General features: G+C 46.6%; 9 protein-coding genes across 13 annotated transcripts; 3 read left to right on the top strand and 6 right to left on the bottom strand.

Annotated features, from left to right (window-relative positions):
* Nucleotides 1-61: 61 nt before the first annotated feature.
* Nucleotides 62-6,827, bottom strand: LOC108078701 (uncharacterized). Its single transcript, XM_070285252.1, has 4 exons — nt 6,439-6,827; nt 6,246-6,375; nt 5,599-6,180; nt 62-194 (listed from the first exon to the last, which is right to left on the bottom strand). Exons 1-4 carry the CDS (start codon nt 6,803-6,805, stop codon nt 158-160), a joined length of 1,116 nt encoding a protein of 371 aa, XP_070141353.1. The 5' UTR covers nt 6,806-6,827; the 3' UTR covers nt 62-157.
* MTF-1 (Metal response element-binding Transcription Factor-1) lies at nt 566-9,463 on the top strand. Of its 2 annotated transcripts, XM_017172652.3 has the most exons (5): nt 566-1,697; nt 4,940-5,105; nt 5,417-5,519; nt 7,002-7,152; nt 7,263-9,463. In XM_017172652.3, the coding sequence occupies exons 1-5, from the start codon at nt 841-843 to the stop codon at nt 9,079-9,081; spliced, it is 3,096 nt and encodes a 1,031-aa protein (XP_017028141.1). In that variant the 5' UTR covers nt 566-840; the 3' UTR covers nt 9,082-9,463. The 2 variants fall into 2 exon arrangements, with proteins under 2 accessions (XP_017028141.1, XP_017028142.1); XM_017172653.3 differs by lacking the exon at nt 4,940-5,105 and having other exon boundaries at nt 566-1,167.
* Nucleotides 9,464-10,588: 1,125 nt separating this feature from the next.
* On the bottom strand, nt 10,589-13,619 carry Bet3 (blocked early in transport 3). The gene is made up of 3 exons (XM_017172657.3): nt 13,487-13,619; nt 10,904-11,314; nt 10,589-10,779 (listed from the first exon to the last, which is right to left on the bottom strand). The coding sequence occupies exons 1-3, from the start codon at nt 13,523-13,525 to the stop codon at nt 10,693-10,695; spliced, it is 537 nt and encodes a 178-aa protein (XP_017028146.1). The 5' UTR covers nt 13,526-13,619; the 3' UTR covers nt 10,589-10,692.
* Nucleotides 11,443-13,623, bottom strand: Nf-YA (nuclear factor Y-box A). 2 transcript variants are annotated; one of them, XM_017172654.3, is made up of 2 exons: nt 13,487-13,623; nt 11,443-13,331 (listed from the first exon to the last, which is right to left on the bottom strand). In XM_017172654.3, exon 2 carries the CDS (start codon nt 13,257-13,259, stop codon nt 12,102-12,104), a length of 1,158 nt encoding a protein of 385 aa, XP_017028143.1. In that variant the 5' UTR covers nt 13,260-13,331; nt 13,487-13,623; the 3' UTR covers nt 11,443-12,101. The 2 variants fall into 2 exon arrangements, with proteins under 2 accessions (XP_017028143.1, XP_017028144.1); XM_017172655.3 differs by having other exon boundaries at nt 13,417-13,554.
* A 243-nt stretch (nt 13,624-13,866) lies between these two features.
* Nucleotides 13,867-17,982, top strand: LOC108078912 (TOM1-like protein 2). Of its 3 annotated transcripts, none has more exons than XM_070284861.1 (6): nt 13,867-14,088; nt 15,446-15,897; nt 15,960-16,651; nt 16,717-16,855; nt 17,096-17,146; nt 17,320-17,982. In XM_070284861.1, exons 1-6 carry the CDS (start codon nt 14,022-14,024, stop codon nt 17,521-17,523), a joined length of 1,605 nt encoding a protein of 534 aa, XP_070140962.1. In that variant the 5' UTR covers nt 13,867-14,021; the 3' UTR covers nt 17,524-17,982. The 3 variants fall into 3 exon arrangements, with proteins under 3 accessions (XP_070140962.1, XP_017028536.1, XP_017028534.1); XM_017173045.3 differs by having other exon boundaries at nt 13,868-14,088; nt 16,717-16,864; XM_017173047.3 differs by lacking the exon at nt 17,096-17,146 and having other exon boundaries at nt 16,717-16,864.
* Nucleotides 17,968-18,814, bottom strand: LOC108078913 (uncharacterized). Its single transcript, XM_017173048.3, has one exon. It carries the CDS (start codon nt 18,705-18,707, stop codon nt 17,997-17,999), a length of 711 nt encoding a protein of 236 aa, XP_017028537.1. The 5' UTR covers nt 18,708-18,814; the 3' UTR covers nt 17,968-17,996.
* Nucleotides 18,815-18,997: 183 nt separating this feature from the next.
* On the top strand, nt 18,998-19,908 carry ghi (ghiberti). The gene is made up of 3 exons (XM_017172800.3): nt 18,998-19,175; nt 19,250-19,295; nt 19,429-19,908. Exons 1-3 carry the CDS (start codon nt 19,122-19,124, stop codon nt 19,572-19,574), a joined length of 246 nt encoding a protein of 81 aa, XP_017028289.1. The 5' UTR covers nt 18,998-19,121; the 3' UTR covers nt 19,575-19,908.
* A 281-nt stretch (nt 19,909-20,189) lies between these two features.
* On the bottom strand, nt 20,190-23,407 carry phol (pleiohomeotic like). The gene is made up of 2 exons (XM_017172792.3): nt 23,036-23,407; nt 20,190-22,968 (listed from the first exon to the last, which is right to left on the bottom strand). Exon 2 carries the CDS (start codon nt 22,821-22,823, stop codon nt 20,727-20,729), a length of 2,097 nt encoding a protein of 698 aa, XP_017028281.1. The 5' UTR covers nt 22,824-22,968; nt 23,036-23,407; the 3' UTR covers nt 20,190-20,726.
* A 287-nt stretch (nt 23,408-23,694) lies between these two features.
* On the bottom strand, nt 23,695-25,221 carry LOC108078761 (SAC3 domain-containing protein 1). Its single transcript, XM_017172797.2, has 4 exons — nt 24,956-25,221; nt 24,728-24,901; nt 24,122-24,664; nt 23,695-24,043 (listed from the first exon to the last, which is right to left on the bottom strand). The coding sequence occupies exons 1-4, from the start codon at nt 25,009-25,011 to the stop codon at nt 23,764-23,766; spliced, it is 1,053 nt and encodes a 350-aa protein (XP_017028286.1). The 5' UTR covers nt 25,012-25,221; the 3' UTR covers nt 23,695-23,763.
* Between the last annotated feature and the right edge of the window lie 26 nt (nt 25,222-25,247).

A 25,247-nucleotide genomic window follows, 5' to 3' on the forward strand; every position in this document is an offset into this window, starting at 1 on the left:
AAAGTCTGGCAACCCCACGTCGTCGGTGTGGTTCTACCAGACTTCTGGAGCTTGTTAGTGTGCCCAGTTGGCGTGGGAGGGTTACGCACCCTATTAGGCGGGAAAAGCAGGTATTTTGAAAATGGCACTCAGTTGCGTTTGTTTCGACTTCAACTGGTCATGATACAATTATAAATGACTGTAAATATTGGCAGCTGAAAACAGCAATAGGTTAACCATATAACAGAAATAATAAATAAATAAAATGCACCTTTAAAATATTATAAAATGGCTTATCATAATATATGATGTAATGATATAAGGTTTCCGTATTACGTAGTATGTGTAATTTGAACATAAGTTTAAATTTAATTAATAAAAATACGTACACGACAGTGCACAGGTACTTTTAATAATCAACAATTTAAAAAGTTTCATAATTATTACTTTCAAGCTCTAGGGCTAGACTCTACGTTTTGTTGGTATTTTATTCTTATTCCTTTTTTAGTATCTTGCACAGAACACGACTTTATTTTCTTGCGATCCAGCTGCGGTCACTTTAGTTCTTATCTTGTTGTTGTTTCTAGATCGCGGATGTGTGCGCGATCTCGCGGTTCCAATTGGAAATTTTCTAATTTCTTTTGCAACATATATACGTCGATAAATACATACGTACATATATATCCACTGCACGGCGACACAGTGAGAAAGTGACAAAGCGGCGGTGGCAAGAAAGGAGAAGAAAGCAACTGCATATGCGATTTTCTATTATTTATTGTTGCTCGTTCTTCGTGCGTTCTCTTCTAGTGTGTGCGTGTGTGTTGGTGTGCGTGGGCGCGAGCGAATAAATATTAAAGCGGAATGAACGATCAGCAGCAACACTACTACCACCAGAGCGGCTGGAAGACGTCCGCAGCGGCGGTCAACAGCCATGGGAATTCGTTATCAGACAGCCGGGATTACGATACGAACTCGTCCCGCACCTCGCTCTCCGGCTCCCCGCCCGCCGGTGCCGCCTCCTCCTCGTCGTCGGGCGCGTCATCCGTTTCCCTGGACTTCGAGGGCGGCTTCGGTATCGGTAGGCCGCTGGCGCAGCTGCTCACACCTAAGCTGGAATCGGACAACGCCATCAATCACGGCGACAGCTATAGCCTGTACGGCAACTCCACCAGCGGGGCGGAGCAACAGGTGCTGAATCTGGAGCTAGCGACCACATACAATGCCCTGTTCACGCAAGATGCTGGATCAACACCTGCTCACACACATCCACCAACAGTAACGACGGCTGTGGAGGCGACGGCAGATGACATTTTCATCCTGCCGCCCCCCAATCCGACGCCTCTGCCCATCACTGTCATACCCATTACATACCATCATCACACCGCCAGCAGCGCTGCCGAATCCCTCATCAGCACCAGCATCGGCGAGGTGCCGCTTATAGCCACCTTGAGTGAGGCCAGTGGCGGCTCTGGCTCCGCCGACGGCCAGGTGTACAATCTGGATGATATCTGCTTCACGCTGGAGTACCAGTTTGAGAACCAGAAGCTTGTCCAGGTGCAGCCGCCCACCGTGGTGTCGCTCAGCATGATGAGCACCAGTGCGGAGGGGGAAGCACCTTTGGAGACAATTAACACCGTCCCCGTCTCCGCCACTAACTGTGATAATGGTCAGGCCAACTCGGTGGTCACCTCTCCGGCGTATTTCACTATCGAGACGAGGTAGTAGCCACTTTTGCATGAAGAACGAACGAACGAACCTCTCCTTCTTGTCCTTGCGTCGCATGAGCTTTTAATTAATATTTTTGCTTGCAATTTCTGTTAATTACGCATTTTCGATTGATTTTAATTGGGCAATTCTTTTGTTTGTGAATTTTAAATCCGTTTTAAGTTATTTTTAATGTTGATTTCATTTAAAATACTGTTGGTATTATTTTATGGTTTATTGGCAACGTTAAATTGATATTTTTCGTGCTCTCATTTGAGTAACGTTATTTATTTTTAAAGGAAAAGTATCAAGCTAGTTTTCTTAATTTTTTCCTTTCTTTATTAAAAAAATCATATGGTGATGATGAAGCTCTTAATTTCATAATTCCACGAAAGAGAACATCATTTTTGTTAATTTTTAATTGTTAAATATTCCTAGAAAACTTAGACTTACATATAATAAATATGTATTTCTGGAATATTCTTTCTCTTCTTTGACTTCACCATATAAGGCTCCTCCTTTCAAATCTGCTTAATAATACACACAAAATGAATAATTATATGGAAAAATATACATTTATGGTTCACATCTCAGTTTGCCCCTAAAAATAAGGCCGTTTCCCAAGAGGTTACACACATTTTTCGAAGCAAGCTTTTGTTTTTTCAAAATCGATTTGAAATAGAAAATCATTCAAATATATATGAGAAATTTTCGGATCATAAAAATAAATAGGAAATATGACATATTTGTATTATAATAACCACCACACAAAAGCAGCACAGGAATACATGCCACATTTTAATTGGTCGAGAACAAACTTAAGTTATGAGCCTATGAATCTTTAGTAAAAATATATAAAAGACAAATTTTCGCCCAATAAAACATTTAATATTCCGCAGGCCGACCTTCAACTCGATACGAACTAGCATGAAAATCATTTAATTTCATTTTGATTTGCTGCAATAGCAAAAAATATAGGAAAATATGTTGAAAGCCCGCTATAATTAGTGCACATTTTTAGTGCCCATGTATCGGCTAGAGAGTGGTGTTTTTGTCGCGTTTTTTTTTTGGCCAATTATAGTGGCCCGTCAGGTGTGCCCTCCGAATGCTGAATGCTGACCCCCGCCCAGGGACAGTACCCCATAGATGCCTGCCGCCCCTTTTGTTGCTAATTTTCCACTCTGCCCACACATAAATACAGAAAAATATATTTCCCTAGCGTCTCTGTCTCCGTCTGCCGTGACGTGTCCCGCTTGGTTATATTTTTTGGTGTTTGTTTGAAAAAAGAGAAATCAAATTTTCATATTTTCTTGCCAGCATTTTTGGCAAATCTTCGACCGATTCCAATGTCCACTCATTACAAGGCGGTGTCCGCATCGCTTGCATGTTTGTTGCTAATTGCCTGATTTGTGTTCTCGGCCTGCAGCAGCAGCAGCATCAGCTGCAGCCTGCAGCCTCTACCCATAATCCCGTGCGGCAATGGTTGCATGCCTCTTGCCTCCTCTTCGAGCCATGATGATGATGATTGTGTATCGGAATCGTTTGTTTGGTCCAAAAATAGTTGCGCCGATGAACGCATTTAGATCGCTGCCACCTACTCCTCCCGCTCAGCGACGTCGTCCCGAGTGTATAGAATGGATATATGCATACATAGATGTATGTATATTTGTAGACTGGTGGGATTTTTCCCAAAAACTCATTCACACTTGGTGTAAAAGAGCCTAGATTCGAGCGCTATATTCCACTGCCTGCCCTATTGTGAAATTCTGCCCCAAGAATAGTTCGATTTGGCACTTATAAAAGGTGTGTGTTTTTCTCGTATATCCACAAAAGGTTAAAGTTCGCCTGGGTGTGTCACCAGGGTTTTATTGAACTTACATAGCTATTTAGCTGATAACTTGGCTGATACCTCCGCTTAGTTTGATGGAAATAACAAATCTGTTCAACGGAAACTGACAAATTTATTTGCTGATAATGGCTTACACCATGTTTTATTGAATTTCAAGAGTTGTAATACAATATTAGCGGCTGATAAGAAGTCAAGGGTATACACAAAGGCACTCGAGGCGTTCTATTTCGTGTTACTCGATTTTTAAAAAACGCTTTTTAAGGCGTACGCTTGCTTATCCATATTTTCAGGAAATTTATTTTTTACAAATAATTTTATTTTTGATATTATCCTAGTGCAACAAGGGTTACCTTTTATTTATGACAATAGTCAAAATGGATACAAAAATATTACTTAATCTAACAATTTGTATTCTTATTACCTAAACACAAATTTAGTTGTTTTATCATTACTTCACAAATAAAAATTATTAAAAACACTTAATTAATTATTGCCACTCAAAAGGTATTAAACAGGACATAAATTAATTTTACCCTCTGGCTCCTAAGCCCAAATGATGTGTTGTGATGGGGTTAGTCCGTCGTCTGCTCTGTCTCCCTCTGCTTTTTTTTTTTTTGCTGCTCCTCCTACTGGTTGCTTTTGTTTTCATTATTCTGCGGTACAATAATTTTTCAATTTTTCATCCGTGCCTGCTGTGTGTGTTTTGCTCCGCGCCTTCCTTCCGTCCTCCCTTTTCCGCTGACCATTCGGCGACGACGCCTATTTTACGCTATTTTTATCGCCATGAGTAGTGTTCCCTCAATCATATTTCTCATTTTTCAGCACTTAGAGGGGGGTGGTGATCGAGAAAGAGGTGGTGCTTCTGGCAAGGAAAGGGACTGGGGGCAGTCCGGGCACGCTGCCCGTCAGTCATCACAGTCACCCAGCCAGCAGAGCAGCTCCCACGCACTTGCTAGTCGCTGGCTTTTCTTTTTAGTTTCTGTTGCCGTCTGCTATATTTTGCTTTTGGCATTTTGTTGTGTGTTTTGACCATGACAACATTAAATATTAATTAATCTGATTAATAATAAGGACCGAAAAAGCCTCCAGAGATTTCTGTTTTCTCTGTTGTTCTTTTTCCCCTTTGCTTTTCATCTTGTTGTTCTGCCGTTGATGTTTTTGAATTGTTTTTCTTGTTATTTTTTGCTGACGCTCTAACACCACCACTAATCGCAATCTCTGTGCAGTTTTGTATAGACATAGTATATACACTTGTTGCGTTTATTATATACACAAAGATCCCACTGACACAGAAATCGGGCGAGGGGAAATTAAATGCCCCGCCCGATGCGATATTCGGACTGTTTCCAACTGCGGATCTTTGGTCTTTCCCCCATTTATACTGAAACGATGCCATCGATCTTCTAGCTATGTGGATGAGTACGATCCGAATGAGCTGGACGAGGACGAGCAGCTGACCCACTGCATTCAACCGGGCGTTCTCCATCGAGATGTTGACGAGCACGAGGAGGATGAGGAGGAGGAGGCCGGCGGGCAGGACGAGAACGATCAGTTAATGGCGATGGCCTACGAGGTACACACTACCCAACATCATTCGCTAGCAGCCAAGTTGTCTAATATGCCTAACGTTGTTGCCTAACGCTTTTTGTAGCGACTCTTAATCCTAGTGTTTAGTGGAGATTCCGATTCCGATTCAGACTCCTAAGATTCCGCTGTAGGCGTGTGTTGTAACCCAGTTTTGTTAACCAGCTCTCGCGGTGCGTAATGGCCCCGTTCTCTCTGTCACCATTGACACCATTCACCCCCAAATAATCCTGCATGAGACCTCATTCCATTGAGAGGGATTCTTTCGATATGTTTCTAATAAAATTCTATTTAATTTAGAGTTCGGACGAGGCTCTCAGTCGCTACAGATGCAACTACGAGAACTGTTATCGGAGCTATAGCACAATCGGAAATCTGCGAACGCATTTAAAAACCCATACGGGTAAGTAATAAAACTAAAGACTATGTTGAAGCTTTCGATTTAAAAGAAGAACTGTCTATACAAAAAGAATCCTACTTACGGTATCTCTGACTTCTTGATCTCTTCGTGGACAAAGTTAAGCAGACGGAGTTGTATATCGGCACGTGTGCCTTCATCCACGCGACTCAGAATACTTTCTAGATATTTGTAGAAGGGATCTTGGGGTACCACTGGCTTTGATTTCTCCTTCAGAGCTTCCTCAAGCATACTGATTAATTTTGATAAAGCAGTCATGCCATCCATGGCTGGTGGCGGGTTGTTGGCAGGCAGGGGAGGATTTTGGGGGTCAATGGCAAGTTCGTTGGCAATGGGCGTATCTTCCGGAACAAACTCCACACTGGAGCTCTCAGCATTGTCACTAAGGTACTCCTGTTCCTGTTCTTCTTCGTGTACCTGTTGCTGCTCCTGTTCGAGTACCTGTTGCTGTTCCTGTACCTGTCGCTGTTCCTCTTGATGTACGCGTTCCTGTTCATGTATCGGTTGCTGTAACTGTTCGTACCCCTGCTCCTGCTGCTCTTCCAAGGGATATTGCATAATCATGGAGCTGGACGTTCCATCCTGAGTCATTTCGTCTATATAGTAGGTTAAATAGGGCGGATCCGACGGATTTGAGGGGCGCCGTCTAGAATATTCGAATATTGTTTGACTACAAAATGGTTTATTACCAATGATTGAGAGCACGCTTACCTTTTTAATTTGATGTGTCCTCTGAGAAAGTTAAGATTCTCGAACAAAGCAAAGCCCTTTGGACTGGATTTGTTTATTTCCCGGACGTAGCGATCGCGTAGGGTCTTCCATCGAGCTTGGCACGTTTCCACTGCAACAGATTTTAAACCAAATTAACAATTAAAGGTTTCAAAAGAAAAAAAACAGCAATTACTTGGTATTTTGCATTCCTGAGCCACAGCCATCCACGCCTCCCGCCTACTGAGCGCGCTGTTTGAGCCAAATGATTTATTGTATAAACGCGGGTAGCGACTTACGCTCTGTATTAAGCACTGATCGGTATCGTACCTCATAATTAGTATTATTATATTACACAAATTTAAAAAACGCTTAAAATCCGCGTCGAACGATGCGTTTGTGCGCCTTGCCGAGCAGAAAAACGCGTTGGTCAACAGCTGATTGCACTTGTGTGTTTTGCAACACTGTTTTTTCTTTTTGCGCAGGGGCTTAGTGAAAGGGGTCGGGGGAAGAAACCCCTTAAAAGTATATTTAAAAAAATAAGTTAAAAAGAAAATATTCATTCACCATAATTATATATATTACTAGACTTGTAGTTTATTGTTTTAACAAAGAAATTAATCATGAAGGCAATTTTGGAATTCAGTCAATATGAAAGCATGATCAACCCCCCTTTAAACCTTTTAGCCTACGCCCATTGACAAGACTTTGCCAGTGTTTACATTTAAAATTTAAAAATTCCGCTTTTCCGCCTTCCAGGCGACTACAGCTTCAAATGCCCGGAAGACGGCTGCAACAAGGCCTTCCTCACATCTTACAGCCTGAAGATCCACGTCCGCGTCCACACGAAGGTGAAGCCGTACGAATGCGAAGTGACCGGCTGCGATAAGGCCTTCAACACGCGCTACAGGTGAGCAATCCAAGCCACTCCAGCTAACTGATAGCTTGATAGGCATAAATAGACCAATGGCTATAAGGAGTGTTGTACTAATCGGCTATCTTTGTCGCCCGATCCAACAGATTGCACGCCCACCTGCGCCTCCACAATGGCGAGACATTCAACTGCGAGCTGTGCCAGAAGTGCTTCACCACGTTGAGTGATCTGAAGAAGCATACGCGCACCCATACCCAGGAGCGGCCTTACAAGTGTCCGGAAGACGACTGCGGCAAGGCATTTACTGCCTCGCATCATCTAAAGACGCACCGACGAACGCACACCGGGGAGAAGCCGTATCCCTGCCAGGAGGACAGCTGCCAGAAGTCGTTCAGTACATCGCACAGCCTCAAGTCGCACAAGAAGACGCATCAGCGGCAGTTGCTCAACAAGGGACGCAAAAAGCGGCCACTGAAGTCGCAACAGGGCAAACAGTTGACGGATCAGGAACAGGAAAACCACCACGAGGAGAAGGACGAGCAGTCGGAGATGTTGGTGCTAAATCCTGGCAGTCACTGCTCGGAGACAACGAGTACAGACAGCGGAGTGGTGCTGCACACGGTGACGCCGCAGGATCAGCAGCTGTCCAATGTGTTTATCCTGCAATCCGATGAGCCACTGATCCTGCCGGAGACCTCACAGGCCTACCAGCTCTCGTATGCCGCCGAGGAGGAGATACCCAGCCCCTGGATCGATGCTGGGGTCCTGGTCTCCAAGCCCATCATTCCCATGGCCCCGTCAACTGATGCCTGCGTGGCCCTGCCCACCGAAATGCCCAGTTTCGTGGACTTAAAGCCCAGCTACGGCAATGCAGTGAGCGGCAACATGGGTGATAACCAAGTGGAGACCATGGATGTGGACTCCGCAGCGCAGTCGCAATCATTGCCCACACCCACGCTGGAACTAAACCAGCAAAACATCGAGGAGCTGCTCAAGCAGGACAGCTTCGGCAACGAAGAGGACATGGAGACGGAGTCCCTGCTGAACGACATCCTCATGACCATCGACAACAACAGTGCCCTTCTGCAGGCCACGCTCCAGCAGGCCTCCCAGGTGCCCAGTGATGCCTCCGGATTGGTGGAACTGGACATCAGGGACAATAAGCCGACGCTCAAACAGATCACAGCAGATGCGGGCATCTGCAATTGCACCAACTGCAAGTGCGATCAGACCAAGAGCTGTAACGGCGGCGATTGTGGTGCAGCAGCGGCGACTGGTTCCCAAAAGGGCTCCACCAAGGCAACCACCACCACCACGACAATCCAAAATTCCAACGGAGGCAAACGTATTTGCGGCGGCAGCGTGGCGACGGCCACCAAAAAAGTGAGTAAACGCGAGGCGGAAATGAACCAGAACATCGAGGATGTTGCTTTACTGCTGCAAAACCTGGCTTCCATGAGCACCGGCAGCTCCTCCGGTGGCGGCGGCGGTTGCTGCGGAGGTGGTGCAGCCGCTAAGCCAGCACCTTCAACTGGCGGCTGCTGCGGCGGGACAAAAGCTCCCGAGCCCGTGAAGAGCGGTTGCGGATGTGTCCAGACCCCAGCTCCCTCCACCGGCGGTTGCTGCGGTGGAGGTGGTGCTGTTGCCTCGCCTACTCCGCCAACGCCGTCCACAGGTGGGTGCTGCAAACCAGCACCACCTCCTCCGGCTCCCGCGGCCTCAGGTGGGGGCTGCTGCTCGGGACAGGCCAAGGCCCAGGAGCTGCCCGTCATCGGTACGAATGCTGCTCCCGCAGTACCCGCCGCCGCTGCTGCCGTCAAGAGCAACTCCTGTACCTGCAAGAGTCCGGCTGAGGGCGTCGCCAACGGCTGCTGCGTGGTGATCTGCATTAAAACGCTGCAAGCTCTCCGCAAAGTTCTGACGCGCCGGAATCTGAACCTAATGCTTTGTCCACAGCAGAACTAAACTAAGAACTACTGTATGTACACTAATCCCAAGCAAACTCCTCCAAAGACCAAGTCTAAAATGTAGCCCGAGAATCCTGTAATCATGTAATCCAATCAATCAAGTATTGTGCCTGTAAAAAGTATTTCCCTCATTGAGAACCAGAAATATATAGAGACCAAAATTGAGTGCATTTAAGAAGCAAAATGATGCATCGTCATCGCAACCGAAATATGATCCCAGCGGAGGCTGGCCGCGCTACAACATACAATACAAAAGCTATATCCTATAACTACTATAAACCCCAAAGTAACTAGAACCAAAAAAAAAAAACTTTTATTGAGCAGACAACTGTCGGGAGATAGTCAAAACCATCGTCATAAATCCCCAAATAGACAGATATGCAGACCTTATCAGGGGCATAAACATGGCCAGTCTTTGTTGTACATATATAGCCCATTCTCCCATACAATGTATACCGAGACAGTTGATAAAGGGCTGACAACAATTTCCTAAAATCGAAGACCCAAGAAGCGGAATGTAGTTTTTTTGGATGCATTGAACTCAAATCCGGTTTCTTTTTGACCTTAAAATATATTTTTTGAATTTGAAGGAATCTTTATGGATCTTCGATATATCGTCTTTGGAAATTGTATCGGTATTTTTCCATTCATATTGTCAAATTCGACTTGGATAGTAATTCAAGAGACGATATCTCAGAGTCCAATAATAATTTTTTCAAACTTTAAAAACTGATTTTGAAGGGCAAGAAAAGTTCTTTAAAATTCCATAATGATTGTTTTAAAACAAAAATCGTATTGAAGTTGCATTTCCTTTAAAGTACCCAAAAATCTTATTTTCTGATCTTCTAAATTAAAATATTTTAAAAACCTGGCATAAAGGATATTTTTTGAGACCGGATTTAAGATCAGCTCATCAAAAACTATCGGTTCTTGGTTCTAAAAAGCTGTCAAACTAAGTAATATTGGGATAATATTTTTTTATAACAATGAAAATGAGTTTAACCACAGGCAAATTTTGTCACATTCTGGAATGGAAAGCTCTTTTCCGTTTTTTTGTACTTTATCTTTTTTTAATATTTAACATGTTAAATATTATTGCGTTTATCTTAAACTAACAATTATTATTTAGCCAAGCCTTTAGGGAAGTAATGTGTATGAGAGGGGTTCTTCAAATTGTTAAATTGTATAAAATATATAACAGTTTATGATGACGCTTTATAATAATCATGCCAAATATGAACAGATGTACATATTCCCTACTGTTTTTCTTATATAATATCGAAAGAAATGGAATCATTTGTATAAAGGTCGAATAAAACATAAAACTAAACGTGTTGAAAACGATTCTTATTGCTGCTACCGCTCTAGCTTCTGCTACTCCTTGTTTGCTGTTGATCCTGCTCCTGCTCCTGCCGCTGCTGTGGCTCCTTTTTGCCGCCGCTTTTGCTCCGGAATGTGCCTGGGACTGCTGCAGTTGATTTGAACCCGAATTGTAGACTCTTAAATTCTACAGAATGTGCTTTTATTGACATCCCCCGAAAAATAATTGAAAAACAAAAAAACAAAAGCTCATATTACACGCTCCGATCCACTGATCCACACTTGTTTTCTAATCCTCGCCAGCTGGTATGACCTCCTCTAGACGCCGCACGAACTTAACGCGCAGCTCCGTCACATTGTCGCCCTTCAGTTGATCCTGCAAAAGGGACACCCAAAAGCAAACACAAACACGCACGCGCAGAGCACACACACAAACCAGACACAATTAGCCAAGACAAGAAAGCCAGAGAGAGAGAGAGTATTTCCACAACAAGACTTGCCTGCACGAACCAGCACTGCACCTCCAGCTGTACCATCTCCAGGGCGCCGCGTATGCATCCGCTGAGTATGGCGCTATAGCGCAGATTGGTCAGATCCGGCGGCAGCTCGACGAACTCCGTCAGCGGATTGCTGTCGAAGAGCAGCGAGAACTCATCGGAGGCCGGCGACCAGTTCGAGATGGTTGGCTGGATGTTCAGGTAGATGCGAAACGCCTGCTGGACGCGATCGGCCGTCTCACGCATCTCCAGGCATCGGGGCGCCGAGGTGCGGGCGAGAAAGTCCTCGATCAGGCGCATGCCCATGTTGTAGCCGATCCGCTCCAGCTGCTTGTTCACATCCTCGACGTTCTCGAAGTCGCGCAGCATCTGGGTGACCAGTGCCCCGTAGGTGAGTGTCAGGAACTCCGAGTTCTGTATATTTTTTCGGTTCGTTTTTGTGCAAAAGAGAAATAGAGAAGGGGAAAGCAGAATAGCTAATAAAAAATCAAATCCAAACGTATTATTAAATAGTTTTCTTCCCCAATTAAACAAATCTAGCGTAGTCTTTAAAGTTTATAAACATTATCTTTGAGTTTATTATGCGGCGTTTTGGGAACTGATTTGGTCTACTAATTGCTATTATTTGAGCTGTGACTCAGGCTGGATTCCCAATTCCATTTTGTATAGGGTTGGAGATACATGTAAAAGTTTCTGGCTTTTTGTAAAATTTATCAAGTATTCAAGGCTTAGTTCTTGGATACAAATTGCACAATTTTTATCTGCACTTCAAGAGGATATAATTATAAATTGTATTCAAAAAGGTATGCCACAGTAGTAGCAGGTTATTAATTCCGTAAGAAATATCTTGAAAAGTAAACTAAATGGGTTATACCAGCACTAGCATAATTGTAATGCATTATTCCAAAAAAAATAAAATAAATTGGGAAAATAATGTCTCGGAAAGTAAGCCATAAAAAATTTGCATGGTTATTGCTAGCACTAGCCTACTTTTAAAGACATTTTGTAAAGAATTAAAAAAAAAATTAAAAAATTAACTAACTGAACTAATCTTCGGTGAAAACGGAATTGGGAACCAAGCAGATAAACTGAGAATAAATACAATTCAAGTCCGAACAGGGTGGATGTTGTGGCTGCCTTAGAGCTACATATGTGAACTATGATCTAATCTGGTATCTACAGCTAAGCGGCGGCGGTTAAGTTACTCCGACTTGATCGCCGTTATGGTTATGCTAGGCGTTTGGTGTGGCGCTATCAGCTTCGGTGGTGCCCGCGCCGTGCCCCGACTAAGGGTCATGCTGCTTGGTGCCATCGGCATGCCGCCGCCGCCATCCGGTCCGGACTGATCGCCCTTCTCTTGCGCCGAATGGAAGCGCCCGCCCTCGCCTCGTGCCCGATTCATCGCATGCCGATGGCGAGATTCATGCAGATATTTACACCGCTCCTTGGGTATGCGAGACTCCAGCTTGGCCCTGGCCTGCCGACGGATCAGAATGCGTTTGTACTGTTTGGCATTCACATAGAGCGGCTCCTCATCCGCCTCGCCCTTGGAGCTCTCGTCCTCGCTGTTCGTATTTGTCCCCGTGGTACTAGTGCTGACATCGGCGGCGCTAACATTATTCGCGGCAGCGCTGGCCGCTGCAGCAGCAGCCGCCGCTGCGCTCTGTTGCTGCTGCTGCTGTTGTTGTTGCTGGGCCTGTGATTGAACCGGCTGCTGTTGTTGTTGTTGGGTGACCACCGTGCCCACTCCTGCAGCTCCTGCATTGGCCGCTGCTGCATTCACCGCCGCCATTGCCGTCTGCGGTACCATGATGATCTGCTGGCCACCGGCTGTGGCCGCTTGATTAGAATTTGCCGCCGGCGTTATCTGCACTAGCTGGCCATTGATGTTGAGGTAGTGGGGCGTCGGCTGGGCGGCAACGGCGGCAGCAGCTGCAGCGGCCGCCGCATTGGGATCCAACTGGGCAATGGTGGGCGTCTGGTAGAAAATGGTCTGCCCGTCGGGCAGCTGCATCACCTGCATCTGGGGCTGTTGCTGCGCTGCCGCCTGCAGCATGATCTGGTTGGCCTGCAGCGGTATCAGCTGGGGCTGCAGGCCCGTCGCCTGGCCCTGAGGCTGCTGTCCGATTATAATCTGGGCTCCTCCCGTATTCAGCAGCGGCATGGGTATCACCTGGATTGGCTGGGCGGCGGCGGCATTGGTGGTTCCCGCAGCCGTGTTTACATTCAAAGTGTTGCTGCCGGCGTTGTTGCTGGTGCTGCTGCTATTGCTGCTTGCGGCGGCGGCGGCGGAGGAGGCTGCGCTCATTCTAGGCGTGGCTGTTGTGGGGCGGGAGCTTGCGCTGAAATGGGTTTCCATAGCCCGCACGCAGCTGGCGGCACTCGCGATTCGTGCGATTGATTCCCGCGTGTGCCCTCACCACACCACTTACTGGAAAAGCGAATGAAGTGAAGCCGATTTTGAGGGTGGGTGGCACGTCAAAGATTCGTTCTTAGGGCTCTAGGCAAAAACTAACCTTACAACTAGGCGGCGGATTCCCGATGGCGGACCCACTCCACTGCTGCCCCCCGTCTCGCTCAACTCACCACTTTCTTGGCGTCCAGTCGGGAGGCTTGTCGCGACATTTTCCGGCTGTTTACGTTGCGATTTGTCCAATTGAAAATAAAGCCAGAGCAAAATCTCTTCTGCTTTTCCGATTTTACAGGGTTGTCACAGAATCGGCTGATTTTAGTGTGGCCAGTTGGAGATTCATTCCTCATACCAAAATATGTGTTGCTAGTATATTTTTTAGATTTTTAGTAGATTATCAAAATCGTTGAAAAATAAAAATGAATTATAATAATTAAAATTTATAAGCGAAATTAGCGTATCTTATCAGAAATCTTATTTTACAAAATCTTAATAAAATAATATAAATACCAAACAGTATTTATTGGTATATACCCTGGGCCGGGTAGTCATTTTGATATAGTCGGGTCCGGGCACACTGGCTAGCATAAACATACAAAAAAGTGCTCCAGGTGACGAAGGTAAATAAAGGAAAATTTAAACACATTTCGCATCGCAAACGAACGGAGAAAACGGACACCAAAAAACCGCACACAGAGAAACCGCTCCACAATGGCTTCATTCTTCAACGTTGGCGCCCTGGGCAATGTTTTCTCCACGGCCGTTGGCCAGCGCATAGGTGAGTGTGCAGGGTTTAGTGTAGAGTAGAATAACCCCTCCGACGCCCCCGCCCCTTCACCCACCGGATGTGGGGGTGTGTGTATATGATTAAATTGTAACATTTTCCATGCACACAACGCATATGCGTGTGTTTTCGGCCATGATTCATTATGTTTTCCGATTGGAGACCCATCGAGGCAAGCTGGGCCACTGGAAAATTGAATTTTCACCACTTTCTTCGCCTGTGTTTTCGTCACCTCTTCTTGCGGCTTGTACGCACACTAATACACACCCAGCTAGTGCACTTATCAGTCCGATTGGATTTCAAATAGCGAATTCTGATAAGATTAACCCCTATGCTGGCAGGTGTGACAACAGCCCACTCAACCCTACAAACATAGATATCTGACTATGGCTCACCGCAAGCACAAATACACACACATTTCGGGGTATTATTATTGATGCGCTCTTGTTTTGTGTTTGATTGCTTTTTGCCACCTTCCCACCCCACCCCCGCTCCTACGCTCGCATCGCCTGGAAGTAATGGCAATTAGTCATCATCGTTGCCTTAGGTTACATAAAAAAAATGTGTTAATTTATTTCATTTTCCCCTTTGCGTCGCATTTTCGCAGTCATTTCCATTTGCCGCCGCTACACACGCACACGGGCGCACTCACCTGCTTCGGTATTGGTGCGCCTTACTAATTTGTTGCTTCATATTTTTTGTGCGCTCATATTTTTGTTGTTCGCTTTGGCGACCGTTATTTGATATCCCACAGATGCATTTTCCTACTCGCTTGTATTTGCTTTTATTGTTTTGTTTTTCGTTTTTAGTATACACTGTTGTTTGCCTTGTCGTCTTTTGTACATATGTGCGTTTTAATTAAAGCAAGTCATTGCACTTAGTTGGGCTAAAAAATTAAGAATATACATATGTATTTAAGGGGGCGGTAAAGGTTAATAACTCGGCCACCTGTTAAAAAAAAAACGCATGTTCTGTTTGTTATCAAAACAAAAACAAAACAAACAAAGCGAGCCAAGTTAATTAGCTGTTGTTCTCACAGGTAACAAGGTGTTGATTGATTCGATGATCCATAAAACAATTAAACATTTAAAGGATCAGAGATTTGAAGTCTCCGAAAATTCTTTCTGAATAAATGTAAACCGTAAAAACTGAAATAGAACTTGATTTTTAAAGATATTTATTATTTATCAAGTAAACAGACCTATATAATACTTTAGGCCCAAAAATCAATTTTAAATATTTTAAAATGTTTATTTTATTTAAACACAAGTTATAAACTTTACAACGAATATACCTGTATATATCTTCTGCATCTTAAACTAATGCCTTTCAATTTTCTTCTCCCCTTTAGAGGCCGCCACCGATGCCAACCTGGCCTCGGAGAACTGGGCCGCCAACATGGAGATCTGCGACATGATCAACGAATCCTCGGACACCGCCCGCGATGCCATGCGTGCCATTAGGAAGCGTCTGACGCAGAATGCTGGCAAGAACAACCAGGTGGTGATGTACACGCTGACCGTCCTGGAGACGTGCGTGAAGAACTGTGGCAAGGCCTTCCACGTTTTGGTGGCCTCGAAGGACTTTATAAACGAGCTGGTCAAGCTGATTGGACCCAAGAACGATCCGCCTGCTGCCATGCAAGAGAAGGTACTGAGCCTCATCCAGATCTGGGCTGATGCGTTCAAGAACCAGCCGGATCTAAATGGGGTCACCCAGATGTACATGGAACTGAAGAACAAGGGCATCGAGTTTCCGGCCAACGATCTGGATGCCATGGCGCCCATCTATACGCCTCAGAGAGTGAGTTATTTGACGCTTCAATTGTATGTCCTTGTAAATACTTACTTCCCCTTCCGGTTTAGAGTGTTCCCGAAGTGCATTCTCAGCTGGTTGCCGCCCAGCAGCAGCACACAATCTCGCCCCAACACATGGCCGCCGCCGCAGCAGCGGCTGCTGCAGCTGCCGCTCCACCAAGCTCGGGTCCCTTGCATTTGACGCCCGATCAGGCGGCCAAGCTGCGCTCAGAGCTGGAGATCGTTAGCAACAACATGTCCATTCTCAGCGAAATGCTGAGCGTGCTCAAGCCCGGCCAGGAGTCACCCGATGACTATGCCCTGCTCAACGAGCTCACCTCCACCTGCAAGGAGATGCAGTCTCGCATCGTGGATCTGATCGGACGCGTCCAGGATGACGAGCTGACTGCCGAGTTCCTGCGCATCAACGACGAGCTAAACAATCTCTTTTTGCGCCACCAGCGTTACGAGAAGAATCGCTCACAGGGCCTGGGAGCCACGGTCACCTCGCCATCGCAAGTGCTGGGCGCTGCCATGGGTGTGGTCCCACCGCCTGCGGCCACAACGACTGCCGTGAGCAATACGCCGCAAAGTGACCAGCTGCTGATCGATTTAATCGAGAGCAGCGAGGAGGCGCATCAGCTACCGCAGGCCATGGGTCAGCTAAGTTTGGGCGGAGGAGCAGCCGCAGTGGCTCCCCAGAGAGTTGGTGCTGCCGATGAGTTCGATATGTTGGCACAGTCGCGCACGGATGGCAACCAGTGAGTACATTAATCAAACTCTAAACCGAGCTTAAACTTTAAATATTGAAATATTGTTCATTTAGTAAATCGGATATGCTGCGGGATATACCCTCCGTGGACGCTGCAGCCGGTAGTGTACCGGTCTCCGCCGCCTCGCCTTACAAACAGCACCAACAGTCACAGCAGCAGCAGCAGCAGCGCGCAACCGGCGATCCGCCGGTGGTAAGTAAAGTGAGTAGCTAGCCGCCAGACAGCCGGTCTAACTAATGGCGTTCGAATCTGTTTCGTTCCGTTCCCTTACTGTTTGACCTTGTTTTCGGCCATTGATTTAACCATCTTGAATTTAAATTGAATATCGTTTTGGTTCTTATTCGTTTTGGTTCTATGCAAATTGCGTTTGGCTTTCGTTCGTTTCGTTTTTGGCTTTGGTTCGATTTGGTTTCTTCTGTGGCGCCCACACAGTCGACGAAAGAGAATGAGATTGACGAGATGGAGGCGTGGTTGGGCAACTCAGTAAGTAGCCATGCGAGTAGCACACACCCTTTGCCTTTTTTAAGCTCATCCTAACCATTGCACACGCAAAGTCGTCTTCAGTTACTCGAATTACATACTATTTCTTTGCTTTTTTTACTATTGGAAATATTGATTTATTGCAACTGACTGAAGTTTTTTGTTTCCCTACGCAGCACAACATCGATGGCATTGAGGAGCTGACCAGCTCGGAGTTTGACAAATTCCTTGAGGAGCGTGCCGCCGCCGCTGAAAATCTTCCAACGATCCAGGCATCGAATTCCGCCGCCGCTGCCGTCTCTGCCAGTAGTGGAACCGCCGACAGCTTACGAAAGACACCAAAGAAACCGGGCGCCGAGGAGGACCTGCTTGCCCTCTGAGTGATTTCCACCAACTATAGCTCCAGCTCCTCCGGCATCATCGGCTCCAATTGTTTAATCTTTCAAAATGTTACACACACCCCAAACATACTTATGCATAACGACGTCTATATGATAGCGGCTACATATTAACCCTTCTTTTATGTAAAACGCTTTTCATTTTTACAGAACTGCAACGATAACTATTGATTCTATATCTATATATTCCAAAACGAAACAAAACAAAAAAGCGATCTTATGTTGGTCTAATTGTAAGCCACGTCTCTACACATATTGATGGTAATTTTTAATGTATTTACGTTACATACGTCTATTTGTTGTTTATTTATACATATATACATATACATACATTATAAATCTAATTTATTTTACAAAATCAAACAAACGATCGAAGAGAGAAAACTAAAACTAAAAAAAAATATAAAACAAAATGGAAATACATTTCAAGCACATACCGAAGAGGGAATGTTTTACTACGAATCTTCGTCTCCCACGTTCATAGCCTGTGTGGCCGCTCCGTAGGCTTCGTCCTCTTCCTCGTCACTAGAGATCTTGTGACTATTGGAGGACTTTTTCGAGCGCTCCTCCTCTAGCTGGCTCTCCAAGTCCCTGATGTGCGCCTTTTTGCTGTTTATAAGCAGAAGGAATTTCTTCAGAAGTTCCTCCTCTTTCTGCTTGGAATCCTTCACATACTGTTCGTACTCAGCCAGCGATGCGGTTTCCTGGTTCTGGGATTCCGTAACCACTGGAGCCGCAGGAGTTGGCCTTTGTTGACCCGCTTCGATGGCTGCATCCAGCAATTGGTAGCAGTTGGAAACCGTTCGCAGGGCAATCTCCAAGTATAGCGTTTCGTAGCCCATGCACTTGTACATTTTGAAGACTGGCTCCTCTGCGTTGTCCAGGCACAGTTCGTAGTCGAATCCCTGCTGTCCCATGTGGGTGGTCATCGCGCCCTTGCACTCCTCGAAGAAGGTCTCAAAGGGCTGCTCCAGTTCGGTGGCTGCAGTCCGTAGCTCCTCGTATTTAATACTGCCTCGGTAGTTCCGATTGTCCACTGTGGACAGGAAGTCGAACTCCGCCTCGTTGTCCAGCCAGTTGCTCCGGGCGTATATGAAGGGCTTAACGTCCAACTGACTGTGCGACAGTTGGGTGCGTTGCAGAAGCTTAACCACAAAAGTGGACATTTTTATATATTAGGTTTTTTTATATTTAATTGAATAAAGTTTCACAACAATTTGTAAATAAATATTGCGGCTGATTGGCGGCAGGGTTGCTAAATAGCCGTTATAATACTATACAACACTGGTCGCGCTATTATTTATTATATTATTATTTATTATTATTAATTTATTACAAAATATTTGTTTTTTATTACACTGTTTTTTTGCAATGCCAATCTTTATAATTAATGAATATTTTTAAATTAATATTTCATAGACTAGGCAACCCAGCTTCCTTTTAATCTTACCCAGCTCTGGTCACACCAGGTCAACATTAAGTTAGCACAAACTTAGTGGGATTAATTACAAATTAAACGCGCTCCGCCCCGGCCCCCATTGTTTCCCTATTTTACGGTTTTAGGCAATTCGTTAGCCGCCATGCTCGACAACCTCGTGGAAATCGCCAGCTACTGGTGGTTCCGATACCTCATGGTACGTAATAACATCCAAAAACCCAACTTTGGCATAGAAGCATAATAATTAATTAACGAATTAAACTTCCTCAGGTCACCGAGCTGTACATGGTGGAGAAGTGGGAGCGCGTAACGATACGTGAGTGCTGTGTTCCTTTGACCCAAAGGCAATTGTTGGAACCCGGGCTTTTCCCGGATTCGTCATGCCTTATTGCGCGAATTTTCACGCTTATCTCGATTATTGTTATTATTATTGCTCTCGTCTTTCGCAGACGTCATATTCATGGTGCTGTTCTGTGTGTTCTGGTACTTCAACTACTCCGTCCTGCTCTCCCTGGCCGGTCTGATCTCGCCCGGTGCGGCCATGGCGGATATCTTGCCCGAGATGTCAGTGGCTTCGGGTCTCAAGGTCACCTAAGCGCTCTGGCCGCTTTTCCAGTATCCAAAACAACAAAATATCCGAGCACCGGGGCGCTGCCTCTCGGCAAAACTTTATCTAATCCACATCCGCACGCGTTTACACAAGCAATCAATGAATGGTCTGGGAGGTGGAGGTGGCACCTGGTACTGGCGACGAACGACACATGTTCAACGACGATCGATCTAATCGTCAAATGATCCGAATCTGAAGTGGACAACAGCCGGGAAGTGTCCACCACTAGCTAGCGACGCCCTGCCGCACCGTTTAACGTAGTTATCTCTAGCCGTAGTTACAAGTTTAATGTCCGTAAATAAAGCAAACGCTTACACAAGTCACGTAAATAGGGCCAAAGAGGTCATTTTGGGGGGGTCACTCTCCCATTAGAAAGTCCAGTAATTGCATTGTTTTTCCTTGTTTTATTTTTCGTTTAATTTTGAAGAGGTATTCCCTTGTTTTATTCCGACTTAACTGAAGTGCTTCCTTCCATTTGTGAATTGTTTGCTTCCTCTATGGTAAATCGGTACTCAAACTCCGTACTTCAATGCTCTCTAAGTGTTACAATTCATTACAAAAATATATATATAGATAGCCTATGGTGTATGCATTACTGAATATTGTTAGAATCTAGTTTTTTTATTTGTTTGTTGTGTTTTTGTTTTTGTAGAAAAGAGCGTGCGCGCGTTTTGTTATTCGAGCGAAGACCGCACACGTATCAGAATCAGATCGGATTGTGGCTATTGATTATTATTGTTTAAGGGGGGGCAGTCTGGCTGGGTTCTTCGGATTAAAAATTTGGGGGGATTACTTACACCTACGCTACATACTAAGCTGTTCATCCATTCGCTGATCCTCTATCCATCCACGAAGGAAACATATATAATCATGGCTATAATCTAGGTTCCGTTGCACTGCAAGCCGATTTGTTAGAGAAGAGAAGCTTACTACTAGTTACTTAAGAGGGCGACAGGCGGCGGATGTTCTCACCAGGTGAGAATTACGCGCGCGCTGAAGATCATCCGCTCAATAGGTTTACAGATACAGATAAAAACTGGCTACAACTAACTGTACATTTTCCCGCTCTCGCTGCCTCTCAGTGTCCTGCTCTCAGGCCAGGACCAGGGCCAGCGAGACATCGATTCGCACTGCTAGTTAGGATGTGGGTGACGCCTCACCCAGCAGCATCACCCCGTTCTGATCGACGTAAACCAGACGAGGATCCTCTCCAAACTCCAGGCGCCCGTACCTGGCCACCAGCGGCGCCTTGTTGTTGCTGCTGCTGTTGCTATTGTTGTTGTTGCTGACCTGCGGCGTTCGCGGCCACTTCCGTTTCGGCTTCGTGTGCGTCAGCATGTGCGACTTGAGGTTCGTCGACTGGGCGAAGCATTTGGAGCAGCCGTCAATGGGACAGTGGTACGGCCGATCACCGGTATGTATCCGGACGTGGGTGCGCAGATTGAAGTCCAGGGAGAAGCGCTTGCCGCAGCCCTCAAAGGTGCACTCGAAGGGCTTCTCGCCAGTGTGTACCAGCTGGTGGCGCTTTAGCTTGGAGCTCTCCACGAAGCTTTTTCCGCACACGTTGCACACATGGCCGCGCGGGCCGTGCGTGTGCATGTGCTTGCGCATGGCCGAATGGTTCCGGAACTCCTTGTTGCAGCCGCGATGGGAGCAGCGGAACTTGGGTTCCTCATCCTCCTCGCCAGCGGCACCCGCTGCTCCCGCAGTTGTCTGGTTTACTGTCCCTGTTGCTCCTTGTCCGGTTGGGGTTTTAGCCACATTGGTGGGCCTCGGCCGGGTTAGAATGCTAGCAGGGACCAGTGGCGGCGGTGGCGTTGGTGTAGCCACCGGCAGCGCTGTACTGAGCTGCCTCTTGGCCACCTTTGACTGACTGCCGCCACTTTTCAGTCGCACATTGGTGCTGCTGTTTTGAAGGACCAGTTTCGGTAGACATGCCTGAGGAGACGCCACGCATCCATTGATCTTGGCCACGCCGGACGCAGACAGGTGGCCCGAAGCCGTTGCTGGACCCGAAGGTACCTGCATTAACTCCACGTTGTTGGGCATATTCTCGATGAGCTCAATATTGCCGTACGCCTCGTCCAGCTGGTTGTCCGCATAGATGAACTGCTCGCTCAGAGGCTGGCTGTCCTCCTCGCCCTTGACATCGCCCATAAATGCATTGACCACCTCCTCGACGTCCGTTACCGAGGAGGTGCTGAATGGATCAGGCAGGATGACGTACTCGTTACCAATCCCGTCGCTCAGCACGTCGTGGTTGATCATATGTTCATCGATGATCAGCTTTGGCATGCTAGGGGAGCCGCCTTCATCGCTCCGGGCGACGTTGGATGCTGATGCGGAGGCCGTCGGTGTACCAACAGTCGAGCCAGGAGGTTCCTCAAGCTCCTCCTCCTCGTCTTCGTCTTCAGAATTTAAAGAGGACCACAAAGTGACATTGAACTCATCCTGGGTAATCCGTATGGGTACTTTTGTCTGTTTCCATCGCTTGGTGGCCGAATTGACGCCCATTGGCCGTGATTCCACGCGACTTGTTCCGAACAGCTTGAAATCCTGCAGCTGGTTATTGGAGCTATTCGAATCCTCGCCTGCCTTCATGTAGAACTCGTTCTCCAGTTGCTCCTCCTTTATGTTTGTTGCCTCAATGGTGGTCAGCATCTCGGAGGCGATCTCGAAGGCGTTCGTCATTGCTGGTGCGGCATCCGTATCTGGCTCGTCATCCTCCACATCTCCGTCGCCGTCACAGGAGGAGGACATCTGCATACCGTCCTCTTCAATGTAGTCCTCGTCGTCGCTGGTCTGCTGCATAATGATGGGCGGTGGCAGTGCATCCGCCGTGGCCACCGAGGTGAGCCTGTCCAGCCGATCCACCGGGTAGTACTCGTAGACATCACCGGCGATGAAGAATTCGCCGGTGTCCACAACAATGTTCGCCTCGTCATCGTAATCGTCGATTATCTCCTCGATCAAGAAGCTCTCGTTCTCCGTACCGATGTGATCGGATCCCTCCAGGACGCTGGTGTACGGATCCTGCTCCGTCCCAATGGTGGGCGCCGTATTTGGCGGCAGCACATGCGTGAAGTATGCTGAGGCCGACCCCAGATGCAATGGCTCAGCGGCTGCCGCCAGCGAGAGGTTCTTTACAATTGGGGCGCGTAGCTGGTGCTGATGGTGCTGGTGGTGTTGCAGCTGCGGCTGAAAGCTGCCGACGCCGTGGTGATGACTTGTCATCGCGGTTATGGATTCTGGCTGTTGCTGCTCTGCGCGTTCCCTTCTATCCGCCTGTCTGTGTGTGTTTTCCCTTGTGCGTGTGTGTGCGGCGCGCTGCTCGGTGTATGCGCGCGTGTCTGTGTGAGTGTACGAGTGGTGGCCACCACTGGGAATAGCGAAATAGTAGCGAAATTAGTACCTGGCTGCGTCCGGGCTGTCCGGCGGAGACTCACCCGCACAACTGCGTGCTCGCTTTTGGCCTTTGCTGTCCCACCTTCGCCAAGAACTCACCGCTTGCTCGCTCGCTTGCTTGCCTCTTCTCCTCTGCTTATTGTGCTGCTTTGTGGCGGCAGACGGCGACTGGCTGATGCGCTCCGTTCGCTCCGCCCCGCCACGCTGCTGGCCCGGCACCTGATTTGATGCACTGTACGGTGGACGCCGCTCTGGTGACCACCGGCAGTGTAAATATTTTGAATTTTGCCGGTAAATATGGCGGAATTGTATTTTCCAAAATGGCTCGGTACTTTCTCTTGCGTATTTGTGTACTTGTGTGTGTTGATGTTGGAGTGTGACGACGGCGCCACATGCAACCCTGCGCGCGCTTTGTGTATATGTTCGGCGGGCGCGAATTGTTTGAGTGGCCCTAAACAGTGGCAAACACTCAATAAATGATCCAGTTGCCTCAGAAATTAAGTATATTAATTATTGACCCAAACTACTCTCTTTAGTTTTGCATAAATAACACTGCTTACCGCTTTTAATTAGCGGCGTTCTGACTATCGATAGCCGATAGTCTTGTTGTTCTGCCGCCAGGGTTGCCTTGACATCCCGCTCATATGTACACGCATACAGACGTACAAACATATGCATGCGCAATAACAAAGAATAAATGTTTAACATTATTTGTTTTCTTCTTCACTCTATTTACAATTATTCTCTTAAGAATTTAAATATTTTCTAGTTAGATCTTCTTCAGCAACAGCACTTCGGGCAAATAAATTCGCGCCAACTTCGACTCCACGAATGGCTCGTGTCGACAACTCAATGTCTCAGCGGATTGCCTAAAATCAGTCTTATTAAAGAGGACGCTCTTTCGATCCGGTGTTAGGGCCAGATTGTAGTGCCGGCACTGCTCCTGGAGTCCCGCCGGCGAATCGATTAACAGCAAACGCAACAAGTACGGAGCCGGCACCGTAAGCTGTTTGTTGTTGTAGGCATGCGTGAAAATTTGCAGCAAACTTCTGCAAAAAAAAAATTGCGAGGATTAGGACCAAAATCAATACAAACTACTGGAAAGGGAAAGGAGCAGCACTAATTACCTCCTTATTCCCTGCAACTTGATGGATGCCACGGCGCACAGAATGTGCGGCAGCTGGGGCAAACCCATGAGCACCCTGTAGAGATTCCCTTGTTGATAAGACAGGCAGATACCGAAGCACAGGCGAAAGGTGGCATCCTGGCGTACGTAGTCCGGCAGGGTCAGAGCCCGCACAAAGGATTCCGGAGAGCCCAGATTAAACATTTGGTACAGACCCTCAATGTAGCAGCGGCGCTCCAGTTGCCGCAGCGTTGGTTCCTCAGTGGTCGTCGACGACTGCCTATCCAGTTCCTCGTAGCAGCAGAGTACACCGGTGAGACACTCCTGCAGGTGCTGGTTACATATCTTCGGGTCGAATTTTTCTATGGACTCAACGCTCAGTCTATAGCGGCTGTATGCCAGAAACATGACAATGGGTTCCAGCAGTCGAATTGTTTGGCGGGCATCGAACATCTGAATCACAATCTCCCGGCGCACAGCTCGTAGGCGGTCGAAGATGAAGTCGTAAACCACATTATACGGCTTCCGAGTATCCAGGATTATACTGCAGAGAAATTCAAGTTGCAATTGCAAGCTGAACCTGGGTTTCCACGACAAAAATGCTTACTCCTTGAGCAGATACTCCACTGTTTTGGTCAGCGACTGCTCCGTTCGCATGTCCTTCGCTTGGGGCATCTTGGCATCAGCGGCGGAGCGCGTGAACTCTTTGACTAGGACACCGGGAGTATTTTTCTGGCCATTCTTCAGCTCGAAATAATGCAAAAGCTTCTCGCGAATTCGCCTGAATGTAATAACGCATTTTACTTATTAATGATTATAATTTTATGCTACCTACATTTTCGACTCTCCATCGGGGCAGAAACTTTGGCAGGAGCCTTTAACTTGAGCCATTTGGTGTTAAATATCTTCATAAACAAACCAGGGCTGCGGAGATGCGCGGAATAAATCGCAAAATATATGTACTAGCATGAAAATGTAGATAACTAAATTGGTAAGAAACTATGAGATTTAAAATATCCTCTATAAGTTTTAGAAAATGAGACAGGCCTATGTTAAGTTTTCTTAATATATTTTAAATAAAAATAATTTTATTTAACCCCGCTCGCTACGACCATGAAAATGACTAG

Source organism: Drosophila kikkawai, chromosome 3L (assembly GCF_030179895.1).
Source record: "Drosophila kikkawai strain 14028-0561.14 chromosome 3L, DkikHiC1v2, whole genome shotgun sequence".
NCBI classification, from domain to species: domain Eukaryota; kingdom Metazoa; phylum Arthropoda; class Insecta; order Diptera; family Drosophilidae; genus Drosophila; species Drosophila kikkawai.

Excerpts from the sequence above, each read along its gene's own strand:
- MTF-1 (XM_017172652.3), top strand. The coding sequence starts at position 841 with ATGAACGATCAGCAGCAACACTACTACCACCAGAGCGGCTGGAAGACG. Across the intron at positions 1,698-4,939 it reads TATTTCACTATCGAGACGAG|CTATGTGGATGAGTACGATC; the intron begins GTAGTAGCCACT and ends TCGATCTTCTAG. Across the intron at positions 7,153-7,262 it reads GCCTTCAACACGCGCTACAG|ATTGCACGCCCACCTGCGCC; the intron begins GTGAGCAATCCA and ends CCGATCCAACAG.
- LOC108078701 (XM_070285252.1), bottom strand. The coding sequence starts at position 6,805 with ATGAATATTTTCTTTTTAACTTATTTTTTTAAATATACTTTTAAGGGG. Across the intron at positions 6,376-6,438 it reads TCAGGAATGCAAAATACCAA|TGGAAACGTGCCAAGCTCGA; the intron begins GTAATTGCTGTT and ends AATCTGTTGCAG. Across the intron at positions 195-5,598 it reads ATCAAGAAGTCAGAGATACC|CTGCCAATATTTACAGTCAT; the intron begins GTAAGTAGGATT and ends TGCTGTTTTCAG.
- Nf-YA (XM_017172654.3), bottom strand. The coding sequence starts at position 13,259 with ATGGAAACCCATTTCAGCGCAAGCTCCCGCCCCACAACAGCCACGCCT.
- Bet3 (XM_017172657.3), bottom strand. The coding sequence starts at position 13,525 with ATGTCGCGACAAGCCTCCCGACTGGACGCCAAGAAAGTG. Across the intron at positions 11,315-13,486 it reads GACTGGACGCCAAGAAAGTG|AACTCGGAGTTCCTGACACT; the intron begins GTGAGTTGAGCG and ends AAAAATATACAG. Across the intron at positions 10,780-10,903 it reads TGCAGTGCTGGTTCGTGCAG|GATCAACTGAAGGGCGACAA; the intron begins GCAAGTCTTGTT and ends TCCCTTTTGCAG.
- LOC108078912 (XM_017173045.3), top strand. The coding sequence starts at position 14,022 with ATGGCTTCATTCTTCAACGTTGGCGCCCTGGGCAATGTTTTCTCCACG. Across the intron at positions 15,898-15,959 it reads CCATCTATACGCCTCAGAGA|AGTGTTCCCGAAGTGCATTC; the intron begins GTGAGTTATTTG and ends CTTCCGGTTTAG. Across the intron at positions 16,652-16,716 it reads TCGCGCACGGATGGCAACCA|TAAATCGGATATGCTGCGGG; the intron begins GTGAGTACATTA and ends TTGTTCATTTAG.
- LOC108078913 (XM_017173048.3), bottom strand. The coding sequence starts at position 18,707 with ATGTCCACTTTTGTGGTTAAGCTTCTGCAACGCACCCAACTGTCGCAC.
- ghi (XM_017172800.3), top strand. The coding sequence starts at position 19,122 with ATGCTCGACAACCTCGTGGAAATCGCCAGCTACTGGTGGTTCCGATAC. Across the intron at positions 19,176-19,249 it reads GGTGGTTCCGATACCTCATG|GTCACCGAGCTGTACATGGT; the intron begins GTACGTAATAAC and ends AAACTTCCTCAG. Across the intron at positions 19,296-19,428 it reads GTGGGAGCGCGTAACGATAC|ACGTCATATTCATGGTGCTG; the intron begins GTGAGTGCTGTG and ends CGTCTTTCGCAG.
- phol (XM_017172792.3), bottom strand. The coding sequence starts at position 22,823 with ATGACAAGTCATCACCACGGCGTCGGCAGCTTTCAGCCGCAGCTGCAA.
- LOC108078761 (XM_017172797.2), bottom strand. The coding sequence starts at position 25,011 with ATGGCTCAAGTTAAAGGCTCCTGCCAAAGTTTCTGCCCCGATGGAGAG. Across the intron at positions 24,665-24,727 it reads GTGGAGTATCTGCTCAAGGA|TATAATCCTGGATACTCGGA; the intron begins GTAAGCATTTTT and ends ATTTCTCTGCAG. Across the intron at positions 24,044-24,121 it reads AAGTTGCAGGGAATAAGGAG|AAGTTTGCTGCAAATTTTCA; the intron begins GTAATTAGTGCT and ends TTTTTTTTGCAG.